The sequence below is a fragment of the Carcharodon carcharias genome, chromosome 4 (assembly GCF_017639515.1).
Source record: "Carcharodon carcharias isolate sCarCar2 chromosome 4, sCarCar2.pri, whole genome shotgun sequence".
Lineage (NCBI taxonomy): Eukaryota > Metazoa > Chordata > Chondrichthyes > Lamniformes > Lamnidae > Carcharodon > Carcharodon carcharias.
In genome coordinates this window covers 130,484,079-130,510,459 of record NC_054470.1, presented here as the reverse complement: position 1 = coordinate 130,510,459, position 26,381 = coordinate 130,484,079, and the positions used below count along the sequence as shown (strand labels likewise).

Sequence of the window (26,381 nt, the reverse complement as noted above, 5' to 3'; positions counted from 1 at the left end):
TAGGAAAGCTCTGATGCAACCAGATTTTCAGACACCTCCTAACCATTATCCACAGTCAGGACTCTTCAGAAGCAAAATATGGCATTCCCTATAGGTATATTTTTGTATGAATTATAACGGACAGCCAACAGCACCACAGGATCAAATAACAGAGATTCTGCATTTACTACAGGAGGCATTACAACATGTCATCACTGTATCCTTTTTTAAATTCGTTCATGGGATGTTGGTGTCACCGGCTAGGATAGTATTTATTGCCCATCCCTTATTGCCCTCCTTCAGAAAATGCTGGTGAGCTGCCTTCTTGAACCTCTACAGTCCATGTGATATTAGGGAGTTCCAGGATTTGGACTCCTGCTATGTGCTGCTGTCCTGAGGAACTGCAGTACCCTGCAGCTTTGACTGCTGGTTGGCTTTCTCATCTTCTTCCCCATCATCATCTTCTTCTACCTTCTGTGTCCACTGCTCTGGTTGTTCTGCAGGAAAGGAGGACAGAAGCTAAGACTAGGTGAGCAGCACCCTCCCGGGATTAAGAAGACAGAGAAGGTGGTGCTTCAGCATGATGGCATGGTGACAGTGCAGGTGCTCAGTCAATAACCTGATGCCAGTAAGATGCCACCATTCTGAACATTTCCCATGGCAAGAACTGCATGTCCCTACAATTGGAGAAGCCCACCCCTCCCCAGTGCCCTGTGGTAGACAGTGAGTTCTGCAAAAAGGCTAGCAGTTGAACATTGCATGCCATGTGGTATAGAAAAGGTGAAGTAAGACATTTGGGGGTATGAGGCTGTTAAAGATGAGGAAGGTTTTAAAGGTTTACATGCAATTACTGTGAGAGGAGCTAGATAGCCATAGTACAAGTTGGAGCCCCTTAACAAAACAGCACTGTGAAGGGTTCGTTGAGCAAGCGTTGTTTTAAAAGGGTGAGAAGAAAAGGGGGAGGTTTGAAACAGGTTACGTTGCCTGACTAGCTGAGGGTGTGGAACTTGTATGGCACTGCTCCTTGGTCCAGAGATGAAAGAATTGATAAACAGTGTCAGTGCCACTTCTCATCAGCTAGTGGCAAGCATACCTTGAGGCCTGTTCGCCTTGCCCACAATAACCTTCAGGATGTCTTAAGAGATTTGAATGACTTAAAACTACATTCCTTTGTCTGGTTCGGTTCCGCACCCCACTGCCTTCTGGGTACAAATGGTGCTTGAGTGGCCAATATTCCGTTCAAGTAAAAAAAATGCCAAGACAGATAGTGAAATTATTTGAAACTGAAAAGAAAGAACCAAGCACTTTTCCTCACTTATCTGTTCATCACCCAGTCTTTGAACTTTGTTTTTAAAAGCTGTGTGTAAGTTTCAGTTGCTCACAGCTGTTTTATGTTATTTTCACACCAACACTTGCACCAGTGGTAATGTAAATCAGTAGACTCAGAAAACCTATGTGCAACTGTCTCTGGAAGTTTCCAGTCTATGTATTTTTTTAAAGGGGCAACAACAGTGTAGCTCAAGGAAATTCCAAGCCATTAGATACTATAGTTCTGTTCCAACATTTGCAGAAGACAATCTCTCGAAATGAAATTAAACGTTGCAGGGTTCTAAGTCTGGGAAAGTCCTGAGTCACTCCTGCCAATTCCCAGTGTTGCAGGCAGAACTTCGTTGCAACCACATTTTTGTTGGCCATTGTGCAATCAAGAAGCCTGTCTCAACATCAGGAACTGGGACCAGACTCAGGTGACCTGGGATTCTCCTGGATGAGTTTTAAAGAATTGCATAAACAAATAATTTAAAAGTAAGCAGAAATTTTTACAATGTTACCACAGAAAATACATTACATAATATTTACAGAAAGGAATAATGGTGCTGATGGCTAATTGTTTGGTTAACAGGAATATGCAACATAGGAAATAGGATTTTCCACCACTCACAGCATGATTCAGAACATTTGATAGAGGAATTTGTCAGTGAGTGAACTTATCAAATGTACCAATTTGATTTTTTAAAAAAATTAAGAGAATTCCCCACGTTTTAAGGATCTGGTAATCTGTGCTTTTGTTTAAAAAAGACATGTGCTTTTTATTCTGTCCACTCTTCCTTCTTTATCTCCTGGTTCCTCCTGCTGAAACCACAAATGTAGTAATTGCACAAAAACACTTTACCCTAGTAATTTCTGAAATATCAGTCTTTACAAGCAACTTCTAACAGGAAAAGTATATAAAGATCTTTGGTACCGGCAGAAAGGGCACCTTTAACTTTTTACAGTTCACATTCAGCACACCACATAAGACAACTTCTTTACATTCATTGAGCTATAAAACTACCAACAACACCGAGCTGGGGTGCTATCAGACTTTAAGTCCTCTCATGGCCTTTTAATTCTTATAACTGATATTACCCTTGGCTGATTCACATATGCAGACAATAACATTGTATCTTGAAACTGTGACTCAGTTGTATAACACTCAGAAAGCACTTTGGCATCGATTGCTTGCTGAGACAGCTGCTCAAGACAAATACTGACCTCTAGTTAACACCAAGCCTGATTAGTCCTCAGGACTTCGGAGGCTACAATAAATGCAGAGCCCTACTAGTGATGACAGTGCTCACAGACCTGGACCATTTTGTCAATCAATATTCAATCACTGTTAACACATCACTGCTTGATCTTTGCTCCTAACAGTGAGATTATATTATTTCATCACAACAATCTGAAGCTGTAAACTTAGCTGGGCAATGGGCACTTTACAGCATTGTTGTAATTATCACTGAGGAGTTACCTTTTCACATAAAATCTAAGTGTGCAAATATCACACCAACTCTGCTTTTCAGCTTTGATGTCTAGGGTTACACACATTTCCCTGTTGTTAGCTTCAGAGCTCCTTTGTCATGTAAAGATCTTAATGTTTTGAATTCCAGTGGCATTCGGTGTGGTCCAGCATTAGAAAAGTATCTGTACTTTAAGTTGTCATAGTAGTGGTATTTAACCAGTGTCCCCTTCGCATCTTTTGGGAAAGGCCAGTATCCGTAAAGGTGGATCTCATCACAGAATCGAGTTGCAAGTGTATACATCAGTAAACCTGTGCTTGGTCGTTTGATGTAAATCTTGTTTGTCAGCCAGTATCTGTAAGAAAAACATAAAGAGATATTGATAAGTTCAGAGTAACCTCCTTTGCATTCTAGTTTCACAAATGCAGGAACACTCCTGACATAGCCTTAACACCATAAACAGTGACATGCTGAACTCCACCTACCCAACTATGCTAACCACTAAGCTATAATGACATGATAAAATACCATCAGACATTGACTACATTTACATGGCACATCCTGGGATTGATCTTGGTTTCTGGGAGGCCAACCAGCATATTGTCTGGGAAGCTGCCTATTCCAGCTGCAATTTTGAGGCTCCAGCCTCAATGACCTCTGCAACCAAGCTTCAGACACCAAATAGACTTTCTACTATAGTTCGCTAGTTTTGGTTCACAGCAATTTAGCTGGCTGGGACATCAGTTCTACCTGCATGTAGAAAGGTCTTGGAAGTGGAGAGGGTTTGGTGAGCAAGCCCAGCCCAGGCCAGGAGCAGCCTTTTTTGTAGGGCTCAGAAGACCAATCCTGCTCCCCCTGGTCCATGGAAGCAATTTACAACTTATATTTCCAGGGCCTCCTTGGCTGCGCTGTCAGCTGATACTGGACAGAATGTCTGTCTTCCAACTAGCTTCGATAAGCAGTCTGCTAAATCCACTAACACATCTTAAAATCAGGTGCACACAGACCATGTGGTAAGGTTTACTTATTGTCACTCTATACTCACTATTCTCTGGGGGAAGCTATGGCAAATCTATAGGCTTAACTTCTTCACAAGCTGGTCGAGTTGAATGTGAAGCCTGCACACAAAGGCGAGCAAATTTTAGCAGATCAAATGAAGGACAGTCAGTTTTGAGATTTGAGAAAGTTTTACCTACAGTAACATATAGTTTGTTAACTTTTAATTAAGTACAATTGTGAACCACCTGCAGAGATCGGTTAGTTAAACAGTTGATGGATTTCAATGGGTGTCAATGTTTTCTATTTTATTTAACTGTTGCAATCGCCTTAGTGATGATTAATTTTCTTAACATGAGGTAGACAGGGCTCAATGTAAATAATCTGCTTCCAAACACTTTAGAGTGTTATTTTATTGAGATTCACAGGATGTTAACACTAACCAACAATGGTGCTTCAGACTTAATAATGATTCTTCACAAGAATTGCATCTACCAATTATATCACAGAACCTTGATCCTTATAGATTGCTTTATTTACAATATATTTACGTACATTAATATCACATTATAAGAGCTATTTAGTTTGAACCAAACAAATCCATTATTTACTAATTAGAAAGAAAGTAATTAAACCATTAAATCTCAGCCTTTAGATACATGATCACAATACAGGATGAGAGTTACTGAAGAGAATTAAGGACAATTACAATTATACTCCCAGACTTCAGAAAATTAAATGTTAATGCTGGGACAAGAAATCACAAAGGATTAATTGGAAAAATGCATTAAATGATAATGTAATTGAAGAGAAATTGCTTTTAGAATGAAATGAGGAAAGATGCAATTAAAATGCACACCACTGAGAAACAAAAGAATAAAGAGTTGATTTTGTGAACCTCTAACTGGCACAGGGCTTTGCTAGCACTGAGCGTGGTTCAGAGAGTTGGGTCTGTACTGTTTTAACACTACATCTGACTTGTGCTAGCAGCAGAGTTTTGCAAAACTGCCCCTAATATTTAGACCTAAGCCACAGCAGTTGAACAAAATGGTAAAAAAAAGCCCACATGCGCTTGAGATATGGAACTGTGCCCACTAATTGTTCAAATCTGCCATCACACTCCAATCTGTATCCAATTATTATTCTGACTTTCTACAATATGCTGTGAAGTAAACATGCTACAATCAGCAGTGCAACCACTATGATTAAATTATGGAGACCTGCCACCTATTTGAAATGTTAAGAAATAAATCAATGTGAAGAATAAGCAATATCTATACTGATAGCTTGCTGTTAGTGGCAGGGACAGGATACCCTGCCTCCAAAAGGATCCAAAGTCAAACTTTTTTTTGCCATTGGAAGCTGCAGAAAAAGTGATATGTGATTCCACTAGTCCTCAAAAAGACCCAATAGAAAGGAACAGTAGGATGGTAAATTAGAAAAAGAGCAGTAGTCAGCAATTGCCAGTATCTGCTGGAGTGCACCACTCCAGCTGCCTGCAGACATCAATAGGAAGGTGGCCAACAAATAACAAAGGAAGGATCCTTTATTGGCAAGAACAGAATACCTCCTTGACATTCTCTTATTCTATGAATACAGCAACAACTACTCAAATCTCTCATTACGACCATATCCTCTCACCCAATCATTCGAGTGAATCTACTTCGCACCCATTCCTTCGCTTCAATGTCCCTTCTGTAGCATAAAAGTAAAATACTGCGGATGCTGAAAATCTGATATAAAAACAGAAAATGCTGGAAAAATTCAGCAGGTCTGGCAACATCTGTGGAGAGAGAATCAGAGTTGATGTTTCGATTCTGCATGCGGACTCGAAACGTTAACTCTGTCTCTCACTCCACAGATACTGCCAGACCTGCTGAGTTTTTCCAGCATTTTCTGTTTTTATCCCTTCTGTAACAGGCTGCCTGAACCTGCAAATAATAACTTACTGGAGCCCAACAAACTTGCCAATGGAAAGAAAAACTGGACAGGACGCCAACCAACCTACAATCACCAGTTTTCCACCTATGCCGAAAACCAACATGATCCCAAATCTTTTGTACAGATTCATCATCGCCTCCTTGCTTTTGTGCTCAATGTCCTTTAAAAAGGTAGAATTTGATTTGCTTTTTGTCTCCACCTGCAATCTTCCTTTTAAAGATCTATGTTCATTCATCCTCAAATTCCTTTCTTCCTCCAGTGCACTGAGAATTTTACTATTTAGCGTACATTTCACTCCCTATTCTTTTCCCTCAAATGCACTACTTCATGGGCTAGAACTTCTGAGGAGTGGTGATCACAGTCAGATTGCCATTTCGCTCCTTTTTTCCAACCTTAGTCATGAGCTGCACCCTCCTCGCCCCACCTTTCAACTCAGGCCGGGTGAGAAAAGTGCAGGTTCCTGAGGCCTTCAGTCTAGGGCAACATAGTCGGACAAAAGGAACCCCACCCCAGCAACCTTTTCTACGGTTCTAGCTGCCATAAAGCAGGTAAGGTTAAAGGTCCTAGCCACCTGCAGAAGCCAGGGAGAAGATAAGTGGGTAGGAATGGGGGGGGGGGCACTGGGTGGTTGGGAGGGTAGTCGCAGGGGTCAGGAGGGTAGTCAGGTGGGGGGGCTGGGGGGAATCAGGAGAGTAGTCGGGGGCGGGGGTGGGATTGTTTGGGGGGTGTGGGGGGGGGGATTGTCGGGGGGGGGATTGCCGGTTGGGGGGGGGTTCCAATCAAAGGGACAGGGAGGTAGTTGGGAGGTCCTGGAGGTGTCAGTACTCTAGCTACCCAGGAGTTAGAAGTGGTTTTAATTCTTTTAACTTTCCCTAGGCAACTATTCTGGTCAAAGAGTCTGATCCATCCAAAGCCTCTGATTTAAATAGAATTGGTGAATGGTTCTCATAGCAGAGTATTTGCCCATCGGAAGTTTGAATTTCCTGAACAATTCCCACGCAGTCCTTGCGGAGGGATTTCCCCCAGCCCATCTTCTAGGATACCTCCCGGGTATGACTGTCCGGAGATCGTAAGTTATGGGCCCATATTTACTTTGCCCCTGTTATAGCTTTGAGATTTGTAAACTGTTAATTTCAGAGAGCATAGAGGTTGAAGCAGCTCAGAAATAGGCCGGATATTATTCTCAATGATGAACAAAGGGGATTGGATTTTGAAAGGGCTGCGGACATGGGAACGGAGGAGCACGGGCCCACAATATCCCGCTGCTGGCTGACGTGCCAGTGCGCTGGCGTGTTCCCACCTCATTGCCATGTTTAAAAAGGCTGGAGGAGCAGGTGGCGGGTAGCCAATTAAGGCTACAGTACATTTACGCCCACCCCCCACCCCGCCAACCCCCAGCTGGCAATCAGGGCCCTTGCTGAGGCCAAATTCTGGCTGATGAATAGAGATGGCAGACCAGGTGGGGCCAGTGGTCCATTTACCATTCTTACTACCTCCCCTCCCCTCCACCATGGCCACAACTGCACAATGGCTATAGCTGTGGTCACAAGATGCCCTGTAGAGGAGTTTCCCCTTCACATTAACAGTCTGGCAACTATGTTCTCATTTTATTTTCAAGGTTTTAATAAGTCTTCAGAGGGGACCTCCATCTTGAGGTGCCCTCTCACCTACCTATATGGGAGTTGCCACCTTTGACGGTGGGTCTGCCAATCTTTCAGTGCTGGAGAACCTCCTGTGGGGTTTCCAGCCTCAGGAGCCTGCTCACCACCCTTAATTGGATGGTAAACATCCACAATGATCACTAATTGGCCTGCACGTCAAAAATCGCATCTGGCTTCACGAGATGTGGGTGAAGAACCTTGATATGCAATCAAGTGCCAGGGTCCCAACCCCAGAGCAAAAATGCAGCCTATGGTGGCAGGCATTTCTTGCATTTATACTAGTCCACAGACTTTCAGTGACAGCTTGCATTGAAACTTGTGATTACAGAGACATTTTGTTTCAGGTGCCTTTGCAGAATATCAGGAACCAGTATGAATAGGTCAAGCAACTGTGTATCCCCTTAAACAATCAAATTGAAGAATCATTAATGAACCACAAAGGGTCTGAAACAGGCAGTGTAAATAAGAACAATGTGAAATGTTGCTGTCAGATTACACTTAAATAATGTGGAGTGCTGTTATCCTTGTTCTATCTACCAGGAGTTGAGCGCTGCTGAGGCAGCTAGGAGAACACGAGGGAATTTCAAAATGGAAGCACCCTTGGAGGGTTGATAATTAGTACATGTTTTAGAGGGGCCAAGCAGGCTGGCCCCTCCGATAGGACGGGATTCCCCTCTGGCAACAGTGATTGACTGGTGGTGAGGCCTTTGCTGCCAGAGATTCCACCTTCAGAGGATGAAGCCTCTGACTGTAATAACCCCCGACCTGGAATGCTGCAGTAGGGCCACCTCAACTGAGTTGGCAGCCTGACAGTGGGCAGCCGATCCGTATGCCAGCCCGACCCCGGGAAACTATCCTGGCAGCGGGCAAATGTTGGGAACTGTCTCGCTGCAGCTCCCACTACTTTTCTGCCCTCACCTCTTCCACTCCAGGATAGGGAAATGCTGCCAACTGTTTCTGAGGAAAATGGTGTTATTTGTAATGCTCACTTTTGTGATTAAGCTGACTTAGCAACAAATTAAACAGTACTGAAGACAATTTAAAATTGATTCTTATGAGAAAAAGTAAAAGCCAATACTGGACATATCAAAGCTGCTCTTTACTGTCTGCCCAGCAACCTGTCAGTAAGACTCCTGGAGTCTCACTAGTGCAACAACTATCAGTCCAACAATTCCATCAGCACTTTGCTGATGTTATAGTTTAATGGCCTTAATAGAGCATGAAGGGAAATATATCTTCTTCTAACTCTGCCAGGCTTCTCTCATTAATGACGATGAAACAGTACAATCAATGTTTAGTCTGCCCAGCCTGCTGTTGATCAAATCTCCACTTAACACTAAGTGAAACTGAGCTACCGTAAATAATCATTTCTGTACCTGTTCAGCATCCCTCTAAAAATCCTGAGTTCATATTGATTCACAATTATAGAAAGATGAAATTATTAGCCTACACTAACATTCTGCCACTACCGTTAGCATCAATCTGAAGCACTTAAAATTTAAAAAGTGATTTATAGTTGTTAAAGATTATTTTAGTGACTCTTAAGAACTCTAAAATTACCTCACTTGATCTCCTACATTCTTGATAGGAATGGAAACTTCTGATGGATGAAAGGGAAGTTTGGCTGGGTTTCATTACAAGTGAATAAACAGAAGATCTTGCATTGATCCACAATGAAATGAGACATCAGCTTAAAAATTTAACATGTCACTGACACTTTTAAGGCAAATGATTTATCTGCTTGCTTATTTTTGGTGCGATTTAGTTTTGGAAGTGAATTCTGTTCAGCAATAATTGCAACCCAGAACACCAAGATTAGGAGCAGAAGCAGACCTTTTCACCACTCAAGCCTGCTCCGCCATTTGATAAGATCATGGCTGCTCTGATCATGGCCTCAAATTTACTTCCCTGTCTGCCCCCAATATCTCTTGACTCCCTTGTTAATCAAAATTCCAACTCAGCCTTGAATATACTCAATGATCCAGTCTCCATTGCTCTTTGGGGAAGAGAATTCCAGAGACTTATGACCCTTTGAGAGGAAAAAATATTCTCATCTCAGTCTTAAATGGGAGAATCCTAATTTTTAAACTGTGTTCCCTGGTTCTAAACTCCCCCAGAAGGGGACAACCTCTCAGCATCTACCCTGTCAAGTCCTCTCACAATCTTATATGCTTTAATAAGATCACCTCTCCAATCTTCTAAACTCCAATGGATACAGGCCTAGTCTGTCCAACCTTTCCTCATAAAATAACCCTTCATCCTTGCAATCAGTTGAGTCAACCTTTTCTCTGAGCTGCTTCTAATGCAATTATATCCTTTCTTAAGTAAGGAGACCAAAATTGTGCGCAGTACTCCACATATGGTCTCACTAAGGCCCTGTACAGCTGTACCAATACTTGCCTACTTTTATACTCGATTCCCCTTGCAGTAAATGCTAACATTCATCTGCTTTTTCCTAATCACTTGCTGTATCTCCATACTAACAGTTTGTGATAAATGTACCAGAAGATCCAGATCCCTCTGTACTGTAAAGTTCCGCAGTCACTCACCATTTAAATAACATACTGTGTTATTATTCTTCCCGCTAAAGTTTTGTCCACTCATTTAACCTATCTAAATCCATTTGTAGGTTCTTTATGTCTTCCGGCAAGCTTGCGTTCCTGTCTATCTTTGTGTTGTGTACTACTTTATGTTGGATTCCTTCAGAGAAGTCTAAGCATTGGAACTGTTGCTTAAGCACCCCAGTGTTCTGCTCAATGGCATTTCATGTAACAGCATATCTCTTCTTATTTATTATTGTCCCACGTGTGTGGGTTGCACTCCAGAGTCATGAACCATGTGGTCAATGGATAGCCCTGGTCACCCAGTAGTCGCCCTAAGGTTTCTCGAGGTGGCTCAAATGCAGATTGTAGAACAGTCCAGTGCAGAACCAAGGCATCATCACTACTGTCAGGATACTGATCATTGATCTGCAAGACATATTGCGTATGGTCACACCAACTGGATATTGAGGCAGTGGAATCCTTTGTGGTTGTGGTATATCTCCGAGTTTGGATTTAGGAGCCTGCAAAGTAATGTTCTGTGCAGTCAATGAAAGTCTGCATCATGGGGAATGCCACTATCCTGGGAAAGCTGTATGCATTCACTGCCTGCTTCTCACTGGAAACAGCGAATGTAATGTATTCCTCTCTCATTTGATAGGAAGTCAATACCCTCTCTTATACAGCAGTGAACGGTGAACCGTGAGGTGTTGGAGATATTGCCCACTCCAAGCCTAAAGGAACTGTGTTAAGAAGTTCAAGGCCAGAGTCACCTTTACAGGCACTGGTAATGCTGTCTTCGCCCTGAGCTGAGGCTGCAATCCTGCCTCTACCAGATGGAATAATTCAGTAAGCGCCTCCTTGGTGAAGCAGAGATGTTGCACACACACTATTCCTTGTTTAGATTGAGGTAGGATAATTGCTCCCTTAAGATCCTGGGTGCAGGTAGCCTCCTAATGAGAGCACTTTCCTCCCAGCTTCCCACTCTCTTCAAGCAGCTTCTCCTCTGCTGACTCTCCATGTCAAGCTGAAAACTGAGAGGGATAAAAACTACAACGCCAATGACTTAGAGGAAGTGCTTTGAGTAGAACTCTTGAAATCAGAATCAATGCCTTTACCCCATGTCACACCACTCCCTGAAGACTTCACTAAATTCGGCTAACAATACAAGCCTCCAAACACCTCAAGTAACTCAGCAACAACCAGTAAAAATCAATCAATCAATCTCTAGTCTGACCTCAAGTTGAATGACATCCAGTTTTGGTTGCCCAGAACCATTCAATTATAGTTGTACACTAGTGTCAGGGGTCTGAGTTAGGAGAAAGTTAAAGAAACCTGGGGCTTTGAGAGGTGATCTTCTAAAAGATATGCAGGAGTTCTAAGAGTATGGAGAAAGCTAACTTGGAATAATGTATTACTCAAAAATTAAAATATAGGTTTAAACTACTAAAACGCTATTTTAAGATGAACATCAGGAAATCTTTCTAGATGCAAAGAGTGATTTTAGCTACAGGTTTAGGTTGGAGAAGCTGGGGTTGTTCTCCTTGGATAGAGATGTACAAGATTATGACAAGTTTCGATACAGCAGACAAGGAAAAGCTGTTCCCATTAGCAGATGGTGGCACAAGGACTACGGGGCATAAATCCAAGATTTTGGGCAAGACTTATGGGGGAATGTGAGGAAGAATATCTTTACACTGTGAATGGTAATGACCTGGAACTCTCTCCCCACAAGGATGGAGGAAGCAGAGGTAATCAATGATTTCAAAAGGAAATTGGATATGCACGTAAACAAATTAAATTTGCGGTGCTACGTGAACCAAGCAGGTGCGTAAGACTGACTGGATTGCTTTGCCTGAGCTAGCATGGACCAAATGGCCTCCTCCTGTTTCGCAAATGACTCCATGATCAATGTTGTATAAAACTCCAGAAAGAGTTGTGAAAGTAAAAATCTTGGGAGTTTTTTTAAAGAAACAATTCAATGCTATATGGAGGGGTGTTAGAATCTCCCTGATTAATAAATTAATAAGGGTCAAACATTCTTCTTTGTCAGTAATTATCTCAAGATCCTGCAAACTGCATGCTACCTTACAACATGATCTCATTTCCCACCAGTGTCATACACATAAACATTAGGGTTGCTTTTTTATTCCAACTGAGTATCAGTCCACACAAGGCAACAATGCGATTTTCAGATTTCTGTATGCATAAGCTTTCCCATACACTGAAGAAGCTCAACAAGAAGAATGGAAATATTTTAAAAGTGACTTTAAGGCAGTATTCATATGCAAACCCTGTCTTCACACAGCTATTCTGATATTGCATCTATTTTCTGATTCTGCACTATGCTATAAACATCAAAAAATTGAAAAACAGGCAGACCATATTGCAAATCCCTTCCACTTGAATAACCCATGCTACAATGAGCCCGGTTCAGTAGATAAAAGCAAGAGGCAGTTGATAAATACTTGTCATGAGGGTTTGCAGTAACACATTTTACATTAACATGTGTATTCACCTTCTCAGTGTTAAAAGTATGCCTCAACTTATTCATTTTAAATCCTGAGTTCACTTGTCTGCCCCAATTCATTGATGACATCTGTCCCAGGCAATATCCTTGTTAATTTTGGTTTCGGTCACTGGCCATCTTAATGCTGCAACAAGTTGACTTCTCAGAACTAAGTGCACTATGAAAATGAAACCAAGATAAAAGACAGCATCAGTAAAGGAGTCCCAGAAACACAAGAACTAAATACCGATTATGTGTTATGTAGCCATTCTTATAACTACCTCTGATTATGGGACTTAAAATACAAAACTGATAGAATTAATCGTTTGTGTACTGAACTTTAACAATAAATTGCCGCATGTATAGCTGACACCTTTGTGGCATTATTTATGTTGATTCTGTTGGTTAACGAATGTTTTATTTTCCTCAAATGTTATATTTTCTGCAGTGATAGCTGCACTATCAGACTTGAAGTGGTGTGCACGCCACAGGATCTCAAGATAGCAGGATTGTGAAATTGTGTCTCGGATTGGAAGATTTATAATGTTTTACGTTATAAGCTAGACTTTGATAGGGAATTGCAAAAAATCAGTATCAGCTATCAGTCGCGTCAGCATCCTTCCAATATACAAAAGGTGATGGACACATAGTAAACATCAGGTGTCTTCATTTGGTGTATCTTTGCTGATGGCTGAAGAGGCCAATCCTTGAGAGGCAGTTTTTGCCACAAGTGCTGCACTTGTCGTTGTTGTTGTTATTGTTTTCAGCATTGGTGTCTGCCATTGAGGCGGTGCATGCCAGCCCACAGGAGGTTGCGTTATTTTCTTCTGTCATCAGCTAGTGACTCTGAGGTGTGATAATCGATGTTTGGGGCCTTCATGTCATGCTTGCAAACATCCTTGAAACAGAGCACTGGTCATCTGGCTCTGGCTACCTCACCATACAGAATATCCTTGGGTGTGCAGATGTGCCCAAGTCTAGGAAGCCACCTCTGTGATGAGCGTTAACAAACATGAGAGTTTTGCCTTTGAGAGGACTGCTGCATTCATGATGTTGTCCTGCCAGGATATACCCACAATGCACTGCAGACAATGAAGATGGAAATTGTTGAGCTGCTTTTCTTGATAGCTGTAAGTCATCCGTGTTTCACAGCCTAACAGCAAGATGCTGAAAACATAGGCCTTATAAACCATCAGTTTGGCCCTGAGGGTCAGCTCGATGTCATTCAAAGTGTGTTTCCTGAGTTGGACAGAGCTGGGAGCTGCTTTCCTTAAGAGTGTATCAAGTTCTGCATCATGGGACAGATTGCCTGTCACTATGGACCTGAGGCAGCAGAATTTGCTAACCACTTCCAGCAGCATGTTAATTAATGTGATCAAGGGGGGATATGTGAAACCTTGTCCCATGATCATGTTTTTTTGACAGTTATAGTTAGGGAAAACAGGTCACAGGCATGGGCCAGACAGTCCATGAGTCTTTGTATCTGAGTTTCCATATGGGCGACTAATGCAGCATCGTCAGCATAGAGAAATTCTTTGATCAGGACGTGATGTGGCTTTGACTTGACTTTCAGCCTTGATAGATTGTAGAGCTTACTATCTGACCCAGCATGAAGTAGATTCTTTTCATATCTGTAGGGAGGGCAAAGGTCAGGAGCATGGAGGAGAAGATACCAAAAAGAATGGGGGCTAGGACACAGCCCTGTTTCACTCCATTCTTCACTCTGAAACTGTCAGGAGTGGAGCTATCAAACTGTCCACTGCAGTGTTTGTTGTCATGGAAGCAGTGAATGAGACTGAGGAGCTTTGGTGGACAGCCAATTTTCCCAAAAACCTTGTGGAGTCCTGCTTTGTCCTGACGGTATTGAATGCCTTGGTGAAATTTACGAAAGTAAGATAAAGAGGTATACCCTGTTCCCTACACTTCCCTTGTAGCTAGCATATGAGAAGATCATGTCCACGAAAGATCTATCGGCACAGAATCTGCATTCTGCTTCTGGGTACTCTTGGTCTGAAAGTAGTTGGAGTCTTTTAGTATAATCCTAGCAAAGGCTTTCCCTGTGATGTTAAGGAGTGAGGTGCCCCTGTAATAATTGCAATCTCCTTTTTGTCTCTCTTGTTTTTGAATAATGATGATTCTTGCATTATCCATCTCTGTTTTTTTATTCATTCCTGGGATGTGAGCGTCACTGGCTAGCTGATCATTTATTGCCCTTCCCTATTTGACCTTGAGAAGGTGGTGGTGAGCTGCCTTCTTGAACCGCTGCAGTCCGTGGTGTAGGTACACCCACAGTGCTGTTAGGGAGTTCCAGGATTTTGACCCAGCAACAGTGAAGGAACAGCGATATATTTCCAAGGCAGGATGGTGTGTGACTTGGAGGGGAAGTCGCAGGTGGTGGTGTTCCCATGTGTCTGCTGCCCTTGTCCTTCTAGATGGTAATGAGCACAGGTTTAGAAGATGCTGTCGAAGGAGCCTTGGTAAGTTGCTACAGTGTATCTAATAGATGGTGCATACTGCTGCCACTATGCGTCAGTGCTGGAAGCAGTGAATGTTGAAAATGACAGATGTGGTGTCAATCAAACGGGCTGCTTTGTCCTGGATGGTGTTAAGCTTCTTGAGTGTTGTTGGAACTGCACTCATCCAGGCAAGTGAAGAGTATCCCATTTTGCTGATGGATGGGATCATCAACAGTGCTATCAAGTGGCACTTGCTTAGCAGTAACCTGCTCACTGACGCTCAGTTTGGGTTTTGCCAGATCCACTCATCTCCTGACCTCATTACAGCCTTTGTTCAAACAGGGACAAAAGAGCTGAACTCCAGAGGTGAGGTGAAGTGATTGCCCTTGATATCAAGGCAGCATTTGACCGAGTGTGGCATCATGGAGCCCTAGCAAAACTAGAATCAATGGGAATACGGGGCAAAACCCTCTACTGGTTGGAGTCATGCCTAACACAAAGGAAGATGGTTGTGGTTGCTGCAGGATAATTATCTCAGCTCCAGGGCATCACGTGGAGTGAATTGAATTGGCTGAAGACTGGCATTGAGATGCTGGGGATCTCTGGAGGAGGTCGAGATGGGTCATCCACTCAGAATTTCTGGCTGAGGATAGTTTCAAATACTTTCGCTTTATCTTTTGCACTGCTGTGCTGGGCTTCTCCATCATTGAGGATGGTGATATTTGTGGAGCCTCCTCCTCCAGTGAGTTATTTAATTGTCCACCACCATTCACAACAGTCTGTGGCAGGACTGCAGAGCTTAGATGTGATGCATTGGTTGAGGGATTGCTTAGCTCTGTCTATTGCATGCTACTTCTGCTGTTTAGCATGCAAGTTGTCCTGCATTGTACCTTCACCAGGTTGACACCTTATTTTTAGGTATGCCTGGTGCTGCTCCTGGCAAGCCCTCCTGCACTCTTCATTGAACCAGGGTTGATCCCCTGCCTTGATGGTAATGATAGAGTGTGGGTTATGCTGGACCATGAGGTTACAGATTGTGTTCGAGTACAATTCTGCTGCTGCTGATTGCCCACATCGCCTCATGATATCCAGTCTTGGGTTGCTAGATCTATTCGAAATCTATCCCATTTAGCACGGTGGTAGTACCACACAATATGATGGAGGGTACCCTCAATGTGAAGGTGGGGCTTTGGCTCCACAATGACAGTAAAGTGGTCGTTCCTACCAATACTGTCATGGACACATGTACATATGACAGGTAGATTGGTGAGGACGAAGCCAAGAATGCTTTTCCCTCTTACTGGTTCCCTCACCACCTGCCGCAGACCCACCCTAGCAGCTTTGTCCTTTAGGACTCGGCCAGCTCAGTCTGTAGTGATGCTAGCAAACCAGTGTTACTGATAGACATTGAAGACAAACCTAGAGTACATTCTGTGCCCTTGCCACCCTTAGTGCTTCTTCCAAGTGGATTTCAACATGGAGGAGTACTCATCGCTGAGGAGTAGCAGTAGGTGGTAACGCAGGAGGTTTCCTTGACCACATTTGCATCTCCTGTAGAATGGAGCTACTCTCCTGCAGAAGAGTGGATGGAGAAGATCATGAAGGTGTGGTATTGGATGGGACTTTCCATGCTTGAACAGTTCAGCTGGGATTCCATCCTTGCCAGGTGCCTTTCTGTTTGCTAAGCAATTTATGGCCTTCTTGTCATTTCCTCATTAATTGCACAGAATAACAATATATGACCATGGAGGTGGTGGCAGGGAAGTGGGTGGGTTGGTAGCATGGTGGCGGAGGAGTATATGAGACTTAGTTCCTTTGCTTCCATCTGCTCTGGCTTCTTCTTTACTCTGACTAGCAGCATGCTCCAGCACAGCGTCAATAATCTCTATGTTGGCCAGGTATGGATCCAAAAGAGCAGAACTACCTGTATAAGATGGATAGATAGATCCATAGATCTATTGATAGATACTGAAATTTAATGCTAGCTTGTTAATAAAATGGCAAGAGCACTAACCGTTTTACTACTCAACTTTCAAATAATAGCATTATTGTGGCCTCGCATCTCAACCTTAAATAAAATACCAGTTGTGGCATTCTCCAGATGTAGTGATGCTATCATTGTATGAGCAGAACACAAAAGGTCTCTATTTACACTAATGAACATTAAAATTAGTTTTACAAAAATGAAGATGTGCTGATATTTGACCTGTGCATTGCTGCTCTTGAAGTCTGAAGTCTTCCATTATTTATGCTAATAAGTGGCAACTGATTATCTTTGAGTCTTCCTTAGCTCTGCTTTCTCTAGTAGATATGTGATAGCAAGCAACTGCAGCTATTCAACGAATGGTGTCATTTTACTTTGAGTACAGATTTCAAATTAAGCTGCAGCGCTTAATCATTAAAACAGAAATTGGGAACACAACCAAATTTGAAACTCCAGAAATAGGTGATAAAGACAAGAATCTCAATTATCAACAAAATTTAAGTAAACAACAGTTATTACAAACTGTATTGTAGTATAGTAATTCAGGTACTCCCTGTATGCCAGTGGGTCTGTCAGCTTCTTTGTGAGCATTGCCTGTCAGCCAGCAGTGAATAAGGTAATGCAAAGAAACCAAAATGCTGATATTTCTTCAATTTCATGTTTCACTATAATGAAAAATGGTATTAGGCCAAATGAGTCCATAGCAGAAAACTGCTACCAAGACTATGCAGCTCAGCTGACCGGCTTCAAATAAAACTGCAATAATACACACTATATACTTCCCTAGAGGTATTTTTGTTAGGTAAGCATACCAAAGGATATAGAGAGATCGGTCATGATTAATTGAATGGCAGAGCAGGCTCAAAAGGCTGAATGGCATACTCCTGTCTCTATACTCCTAAAAGCATCATTTGCTGCAGCACAAAGACAACAAGAAAGTCTCAGTTCAATCTTTATTCTGTGCTGAGTTAGTAACATCATAGTCAGTCAACTGGTAGGATAAGAGTGTGGTACAATTGCCTTTAGCACTCTTGGGTGACCAGCAAAACTGGTCAGGTTTACCAGGCCTAATCATCATCCTGGAACTTGCTGGAAGCAGCAGGGAGGAATGCATCAGGTTTGATTGTGGTAACCTCCGCTCTCCATGGCCAGACCTGAGTATTCAAGAAAGTTCTATTGTCTGTGGAACCATAAGCCTTCCATGAATTACGCTCTTCAGCAGAGCAGAACAGAAATGAGAAGATCAGGGAAGAAAGAACACTGCGCTTACACATGAAAAAGTTTGTGCAGTCAGCTCAATTAATTCAGAATTAATTTTGTTCATGAAGAATTCAAATGATCAGACAGTTCAAATTAAGCATTTTCTATGAGATAGCACAGTTAAACGTAAAAGAAACACTACAGGAAATTTAATACGTGTAATAAAACTGTTAGGAACTGGAGATAGTTTTAAGTTATATGGGCAGAATTTCACCCTTGTCAGGCGGGCATGGTCGGAAAGCCGGCAGCCGCCTGCAATCGAAGCCAGAAGGTGATTTCACACTGGCGGGCCAATTAAGGCCCACCCAGGGTGAAACGCAAGTGGCAGGGCTCAGCGCTGCCTGTGTGGGGGAGGGTGGGGTGTGCAAGTGTGGCAAGCACAAACTTCTTGCATGCGCGCGAATGAGTGCTTGAAAATCTCCCTGAGGCACAGAGCTGCCTCAAGGAGATGGAGAGTTTTTTTTAAAAAAAAGAAATTAAAAATGTTATAAAACGTTTCCTCATGTGACTGATACATGAGCAGGGACATGTTACTAATTAAATGTTTTATTTTATTTTTATTTGCTTCAGGTAGCCTCATCTCGCCCTTGGATGATGTCTGCTAAAAGGTGCGAAGGCCACTTGGTCTCTTCGCCTACCTGCCAACTGGAAGGCCTTTTAATTGTTGACAGGTGCACTGTTGACTCTGGCACATGCCTGCCGAATGAAATATTGTGCGATTGCGCGTTGACATCGGGACGCTCGCCCGACGTCATTTTATGCTCGAGTGGGTCAGGCCGGCGGCTGACCGAGCGAAAAATTTTGCCCTATGTGCATTTGTATTGTAAGAAAGCAGGGAACTTGAGTTTTGGTTTCGCTTTTAAAGATGTCTGCATTCTAATGAGGTTTTATGACTCCTGAAGTGAAGTTAAAACAAACACAAGGAAGAAAAACTGTGCTGTTGCCCAGCAACACAGGTCCAGGGAGACAGGCCCACAGGGACGGAGAAAAATAGAAAAGTAGTTTCAGTTCAGTTGAAACCAGGAGCCAGGAGGAGCTAGGCAGGAGAGGGAACTGTAGAAAGCATATTCCTTTAAGAACAGCAGAAGATTTCAGGGTGTGGGACAAAAAAAGGAAAGTCCCAAGGCCTTCTTGCCAAAGGATGGACAGGAATCTGGAAAAGGTCCTGTTAAGCTAAGTCTAGAGGCATAAGCAGAGGAAGGCTCCAAGCTTAAAGGGAGAAAGCTGCAGGACGCAGACTTAAAGCAAAATAGGCTTGCGAGAAGCCGGAAGATTCGCGGATACAGCCAAAAGGTTGGTGACTCCTTACTATGGACATGTGAGTACCTGAGAGAGAATGCATGGAAGGCAAAGCTTGAATGCACCTGGCAATCCAGGGGTGAGGAACATAAGGAGAGTTCAAAACCCTGGAGGTGGACCCTTGTGGAAGGTGTCCGAGAGAAAGCGTCATTTGGGAGAAGATTCCAAAGCGAGTTCTTTGAAAGTGGAGATTGGGACCCTTGTGTGAAAGACGGAATTCAGTAAGACCAGATGATTCACGGTGTGACAAGTGTCTGGAGGGAATAAATGAAGGATCCATAGCATCTGTTTGGGGTGGCAACTGTCACTTGGTTTCAGGGTGTGGTGTGCCTGACCACAGGTCGCCTATTGGTTTGCATAGACTGTGTACTTACTGTGAACATGAGAGTATAAGATAGCTTTATAACTTGTGTTATCCTTACGAATCTGTATATATCAGTAAAGGTATAGTTTGGGTGAAGGAGTAATGTAGTTCATCTTTTCATGTTTAATAAATGTTCTATTCTTTTGTTAAAATTTTCATCAGCTGACTCCTGTGACTTCATTCAGTAGCCACTCTCCACGTTTCTAAACAAAAAAATAAAAGTTAAGATCTATCAAGCCGGGTTCCACTCTGGGATCTGGCTTGTCCAATAGCAACGTCAGCTGGGATCATAACAAAACATCAAAGAGATTATTAAGATTTTGCATGATGAAAATTTGAGTACCATATAAAACATCAAGGTGAAGTCCAGTCATTTCATAATATGCTGTGTGATTGCGGTTTGCTTCCTGTTAATAGCATGTTCATCCCAATACTATCAATTATATCTAGCTCATAGAAGTGCAGTGGAATTAATAGTCCTCCTGCTAAAGACAACATCTATGATTGGAAAAGCTATCTTAGTTGTCAGTTGCTTCCTCCATAATTGCACAGAATTACAACTTATGGCCTTGGAGGTGATGTGTGGTGGTGGTTGGGGGCAGGGGAAGGGGTACGTGGGATCTGGGTCCTTTGCTTTCATCTGTTTTGGCCTCTTCTTTACTCTGACTAGCAGCATTCTCCAGCACAGCATCAATAATTTCTATGTCAATCAGTTATCTAGAGTGAGAACTTCCTTAACAACATGGAAGGTGGATTCAAAACTCAAGGCTGTTGAAAGCTCCAACAGACAAAGAATTCAAGTGAGCCCTCAAAGTCAGCTATAGGTGCCCATATGTGATCCTCAGCTGTGTCAGATGAAGCTGCTTCCTCTGTTAGTGGTCTGAATTTGCACTGCTCTCAGAAGAAGAGTCACATGGGCTCGAAACGTTAACTCTGTTTCACTCTTCACTGATGCTGCTAGACTGCTGAGTTTTTCCAGCATTTCTTTGCTTATAAATAGACTGCCTCTGTACACATGGTCGAATGCCTTGATGTGATTGATGAAGGAAATATATAGTGGTTTCCTTTGTTCATGGCACTTCTCTTGCAGCTGCCAGACTGACAAGATTGTGTCAACTGTAGATCTTCCAGCTTTGAGACCACACTGGGATTTGGGGTAGATGCATTCAGCCAGAATATGCAATCTGACAAGGGCAACAGAGGCAATTTCTGTGATTGCCCTTGTTCTGTATCCCTTGTTCTTGTACAGGGTCACAATCTTTGCTTCATCCATATCCTGGGGCACTGCCCCCTCCTTCCAGCAGACAGAGAAGTTTGTGCGGATGATAGAGTAGGTGGTTTCCAGTGATTGATGAGATCAGGCAGTATGGCATTATCACCTGGAGCTTTGCCCATGGCAAGCAAGTCAAAAACTTTGCCATGTTCCTTCACTGTGGGGCCTAAATCCAGCTCTGTTAGGGTTTCTATGGTGCCTAGAGCTTCCTTGGTGACAGTGTTCTCCCTAGAGTACATCACAAGGTAGTGTTCCATCCATCTCTCCAACTGTTTGTTGCAGTCAGTGATGACCTCTCCTCCTGCCTTGGTTTTCAATGGATTTCTTGGCTGATGGATCTGTTGCCTTTTTGATCCCTTCCTACGCTCTTAACGTGTGTCGAAGGGCATCTGGATATTCTGGCTAAATTGTAACCAGTTGTCACTGGCACACCACCTAACAGTCTGCTGGACTTCACTCTGAGTGGTTCTTAGTGCATTCAGAGTCTTTTTGCTCATATCTCCTGTATTTAATGAGAGCGGAACGCTTGGCTTCAATGACAGGTTCTATCGCAGTGACTTAAGCTTCAAACCAGTTAGCACTTTTTCACTCTTGATTCCCGTATGTTGAAAGTTCAGTATTGTTGATAATGCGTCAAAGTATGTTCCATTTTGCTTCTGTATTTTGTGTGGGAATGCTGGAGAGCACATGGTCAATCGAATCAAGGAACTGTTTTTATCTGGGTAGGCAGTATGAAAAAGTTTCAAAGGTTGTATCCTAACCTTGGGCACACCATGGAGTGATCTGTAACACAGTTAGTTCTATGGTAGCTGTGTGCGTTGAGAACGTTGTTCAGAGAGTCATACCTGGTGATGATCAGATCCAGCTACTGCTAATGGCCTGATCTTGGACGTCTCCAGGACACCTCATGGTATGGCTTGTTCTGAAGTAAGGTGATAGCTACACAACGCTCGTGGTAGCAACAAAACTCAAATAGTTGCTGTCTGTTTGCATTTATCTTTCCTAGGCCATGATGTCCAAGCCAGGAGGGCCATGCTTTATGGTCCATTCCCACTCTTACATTGAAATCCCCCAATTTATTGAAATGTTCTGACTTAGGGATTCTGCTGATAGCAGTCTCCAACTCCTCACAGAACTGGTCTTTTGCCTCTGTAGTGGAGCACACTGTTGGAAACTCATGAGGTTAACTTGCCCTGTTTGAGTTGAGAGGCAAAGGAGTGAACACATTCAGAGCCACTTGTGAGAGGTTATACCATCGATAGTGGGTTCCATACAGAGAAGCCTACCCTCACTCACACTTTTCTTCTGAACTCTTCTCCTGCCAGATGAATGTGTAATGATTTTCTTTCAGTGATTCACTCTTGGTGAACCTGATCTCTTGTAGGGAAGCTGTGCCAATGTTCAGCTTATCAAGTTCCATGTCAATCAGGACTGTCTTGTGTGCATATGGTCTCAAAATCCATTCACATCTTTACCTGTCTTTCCTCCTTTAATAACCTTCTTCAAACTTTTTGACCAAGCTTTTGGTCATTTCACCTAACATTGCCTTATGTGGATCAATGTCAAATTTAAGAAGATTCAGTTTCAACTTTCTCAGTAAATTAATTTGTTTTTCCCAGCAAGACGAGGTCAGATAGACCTGAAAGATTAGCTGTACTGATCAACTTAAAGGAGCTCAGCATAGGTTTAACAAGTTGGATGGTGCATCTTTGGCTAGAAACATTTTGCTAACCCTCAGTGATGATTCCATCCTTTTTCAGAGAGGTAAAGGCAGGGATGTTATGTTTGTGTGCTACAACATTCTTCATCTCTCTATGGTGCTCAACATATTTAATGAATTTGGCCTTAAAGTTTCAGCAGCACCATGCACTGACATGCATAAGAGTGAAACATCTACCTACTGCTCTGGTCTTATACTGATTCTGTTCCAAATCCTGGGAACTGTTGCTAGGGAGTCCACCCTATGAACCCAGTGGGATTTCAGAGCAACACCTACCTGTTTCATACAGCTAACAGCGTAGGTGGGGGGACTAGGCTGATCTGCCCAAAGATCTGCAGATCTTATGACTTCTTTCTTGATGCTCCTATTTAAAATGCCACCTATCACTCTTGAATTGCTTGCCAATTTTTGAATTGGGCATGGTGTAGCCCAGATACTTTATGGAGATGTGCAGGAGATACAGCTGGTGGGATTTCTGGGCAATTCCACCAAACAGTCTGAAAAAGGGGTGCTGGGATGGTGAAGATGGCAGGTGGGATTCCCCTGGAAAAACATGGGGCAGAATTTTACAGCAGCGGGATTTTACAGTTCCGTCGAAGCCAATGAAGTTTAGAATGGCTCACCTCATTTTGCATTGGGACAGTAAAATTCCGGCCATGGTGTCTGTGATCCAGCTAATGGATGTTGCTGTCATATCTATTATATATGCTATGAAACAATGCTGCAAGAAAGGTTTGATACCGAAAGTGATGACCAAACATGATGCTGGAGTGCTATTTTATTTGGATGCTTTACAGACAAAACACTTGATCTGATTCTCGTAAAAGGAGCTGAGAATAGAACCAGTTGCTAACAGCAGTGTAAATTCAGACCACCAGAGGAGGAAGTGGCTTTAACTAACACAGTTGACACCACTCTCTCTTTCTCCTCCTTTAACATGGCCCCTAAAACCTATCTCTTTGACTTTAGTCACCCGTTCTAATTCTTATATGATGAAATGTCAATGCTTATTTGATAGCACTAGTGTTGATCACCTTAGGATGCTAATTACATTAATGACATAATATAATTGGAAGTTATTGTTTGTTCATCTGAAGTGTGAACAAATAGCCAAATAGTTTCCACTGTATTCACTTCAAGTGTTGAGGTCAACAGTGGCGAATTAAGAACGAGCACATGGAAAGTCATTTGATTTTAACATCCATTGGAATCCTGCAGGGAGCAATGTCTGTGTTGTTGTTCACATATTATTACAGATAATAATCATACCTAGCACAAAAGATAGATGTGATTGCTGGAGGTCAATAATTTCAGTCTCGGGACATGGCTAGCATCCTAGACCCAACCATATTCAGCTGTTAAACAACCTTCCCTTTATCAGAAGTCAGGATGTTTGATGAAGATTGCACAATGTCCAGCACCATTCACAAGTCCTCAATCACTGAAGCAGCTGGTGTCCATTTGCAGCAAGACCTCGACAACACTTGGCTTGGGCTGACAAGTGGCAAGTAATATTCGAGCCACATGTGCCAGGCATTGACCAACTCCAACAAGAGAGAATCCAACCATCCTCCCTTAACATTCAATGAAATAATTGCTGAATCCCCCACTATCAACATCCTAGTAGTTACAACTGACCAGACACTGAATGGCACCAGCCATATAAATACCACGGCTACAAGAGCAAGTCAGAGGCTGGGAATTCTGCAGCGAGTAACTTATCTCAAGATTCCACAAAGCCTGTCGACCATCGACAAGACAGGAGTTGGAAGTGTGATGGAATACTCTTCACTTGTCTCGATGAGTGCAGTTCCAGCAACACTCAAGAAGTTCAAAACCATCCAGGACAAAGCAGCCCACTTGATTGACACCCCATCCACCACCTCAAATATTCACTCCCTCTATTACTGATGCACAATGGCAGGGTTGTGTAAATCTACAAAGTGCATTGCAGCAACTCACCAAGGCTCCTTCAACAGTACCTTCTAAACCTGTGACCTCTACCACCTAGGAGGACAAGGGCAGCAGCTGCATGGGAACACCACCACCTGCAAGTTCTCCTCCAAGCCGCATGCAATCCTGACTGGAACTATATCACTGTTCCTTCACTGGCGCTGGGTCAAAATCCTGGAACTCCCTTCCTAACAGCACTGTGGTTGTTCCTAAAACACACAGACTGCAGTTGTTCAAAAAGTCAATTCCTTCCCAAGGGCAATTAGGAATGGCAATAAATGCTGGCCTAGCCAATGATGCCTGCATCTGTGAATGACTAAATAAAAATAGCCGTACTCTATTACATTTGATATGGCTGAGTTTGGAATTTGAATGTTGTTGAATTGTTCTTGAACACACATTTGATCTTGGTAATCCTTTTTGCCATTTCCTTTTGCACTCTTAAATGCTCTCGGACAAAGGTTTTCCAATATAAATTCTTTTAGTTTCTGGGTATCCTTCAGATTATAGCAGAATAAACTGGGGCTGTAATCTGATATGTGTTGCGCATTTTGCAAAGAATTTAAAACTACATGCATTTAGGAACTATCAATGTGAAGAACTAAATTATTAATATGCTACTTTATCTCCTAAAGAACATTCTTACAAGCTTTTTCTTTCATTCTCCTGTGCTCCATTTTAGTAAGTCTGTCATGGTGTTGCTCATGGGTAGTCTGTAACTTGGAGTGTAGTTATGTTTACTGCGGTTTGTCTTAAGCCAAACACATTAGTGGTTTGTTCTAATGTAACAGCTCCATTGAAGCAATATATGGTGACTGACATGAAAAAAGGATATTATTCATATATAGATAGTATCACTTTTAAGCTAATAGACTTGTAATCCTGAGGTTTAGAACATAAGAACTAGGAGCAGGAGTAGGCAATTCAGCCCCTTGAGCCTGCCCTGCCATTCATTACGATCATGGCTGATCTCATTTCGGCCTCAACTCCAATTTCCCGCCCTCTCCCCATAACCTTTCAACCCATTACTAATAAAAAATCTGTCTATCTCCTCCTTAAATTTATTCAGTATCTCGGCATCCACTGCACTCTGAGGTAGTGGGGTGGTGAAAAAGGCATATGGGACACTTGCCTTTATCAATCGAGGCATAGATTACAAAAGTAGGGAGGTCATGTTGGAGTTGTATAGAACCTTGGTGAGGCCACAGCTGGAGTACTGTGTGCAGTTCTGGTTGCCACTTTAAAGGAAGGATGTCATTGCACTGGAGGGGGTGCAGAGGGGATTCACCAGGATGTTGCCTGGGATGAAACATTTAAGTTATGAAGAGAGGTTGGATAGACTTGGGTTGTTTTCGTTGGTGCAGAGAAAACTGAGGGGCGACCTGATCGAGATGTACAAAATTATGAGGGGCATGGACAGGGTGGATAGGGAGCAGCTGTTCCCCTTAGTTGAAGGGTCAGTCACAAGGGGGCATAAGTTCAAGGTGAGGGGCAGGAGGTTAGGGGGGATGTGAGGAAAAACTTTCTTACCCAGAGGGTGGTGACGGTCTGGAATGCACTGCCTTGGAGGATGGTGGAGGCGGGTTGCCTCACATCCTTTAAAAAGTACCTGGATGAGCACTTGGCACGTCTATACATTCAAGGCTACGGGCCAAGTGCTGGTAAATGG

At 42.8% G+C, this 26,381-nt stretch overlaps 1 protein-coding gene across 1 annotated transcript in view; it reads right to left on the bottom strand.

The window, feature by feature from the left end:
- Nucleotides 1-1,435: 1,435 nt before the first annotated feature.
- Nucleotides 1,436-26,381, bottom strand: part of st8sia4 (ST8 alpha-N-acetyl-neuraminide alpha-2,8-sialyltransferase 4) — a 66,969-nt gene continuing 42,023 nt past the window's right edge. Inside the window, exon 5 of the mRNA XM_041186386.1 lies at nt 1,436-3,111. Within this exon, the coding sequence (XP_041042320.1) occupies nt 2,835-3,111 (277 nt within the window). The 3' untranslated portion in view covers nt 1,436-2,834. The remainder of the gene's footprint in view (nt 3,112-26,381) is intronic.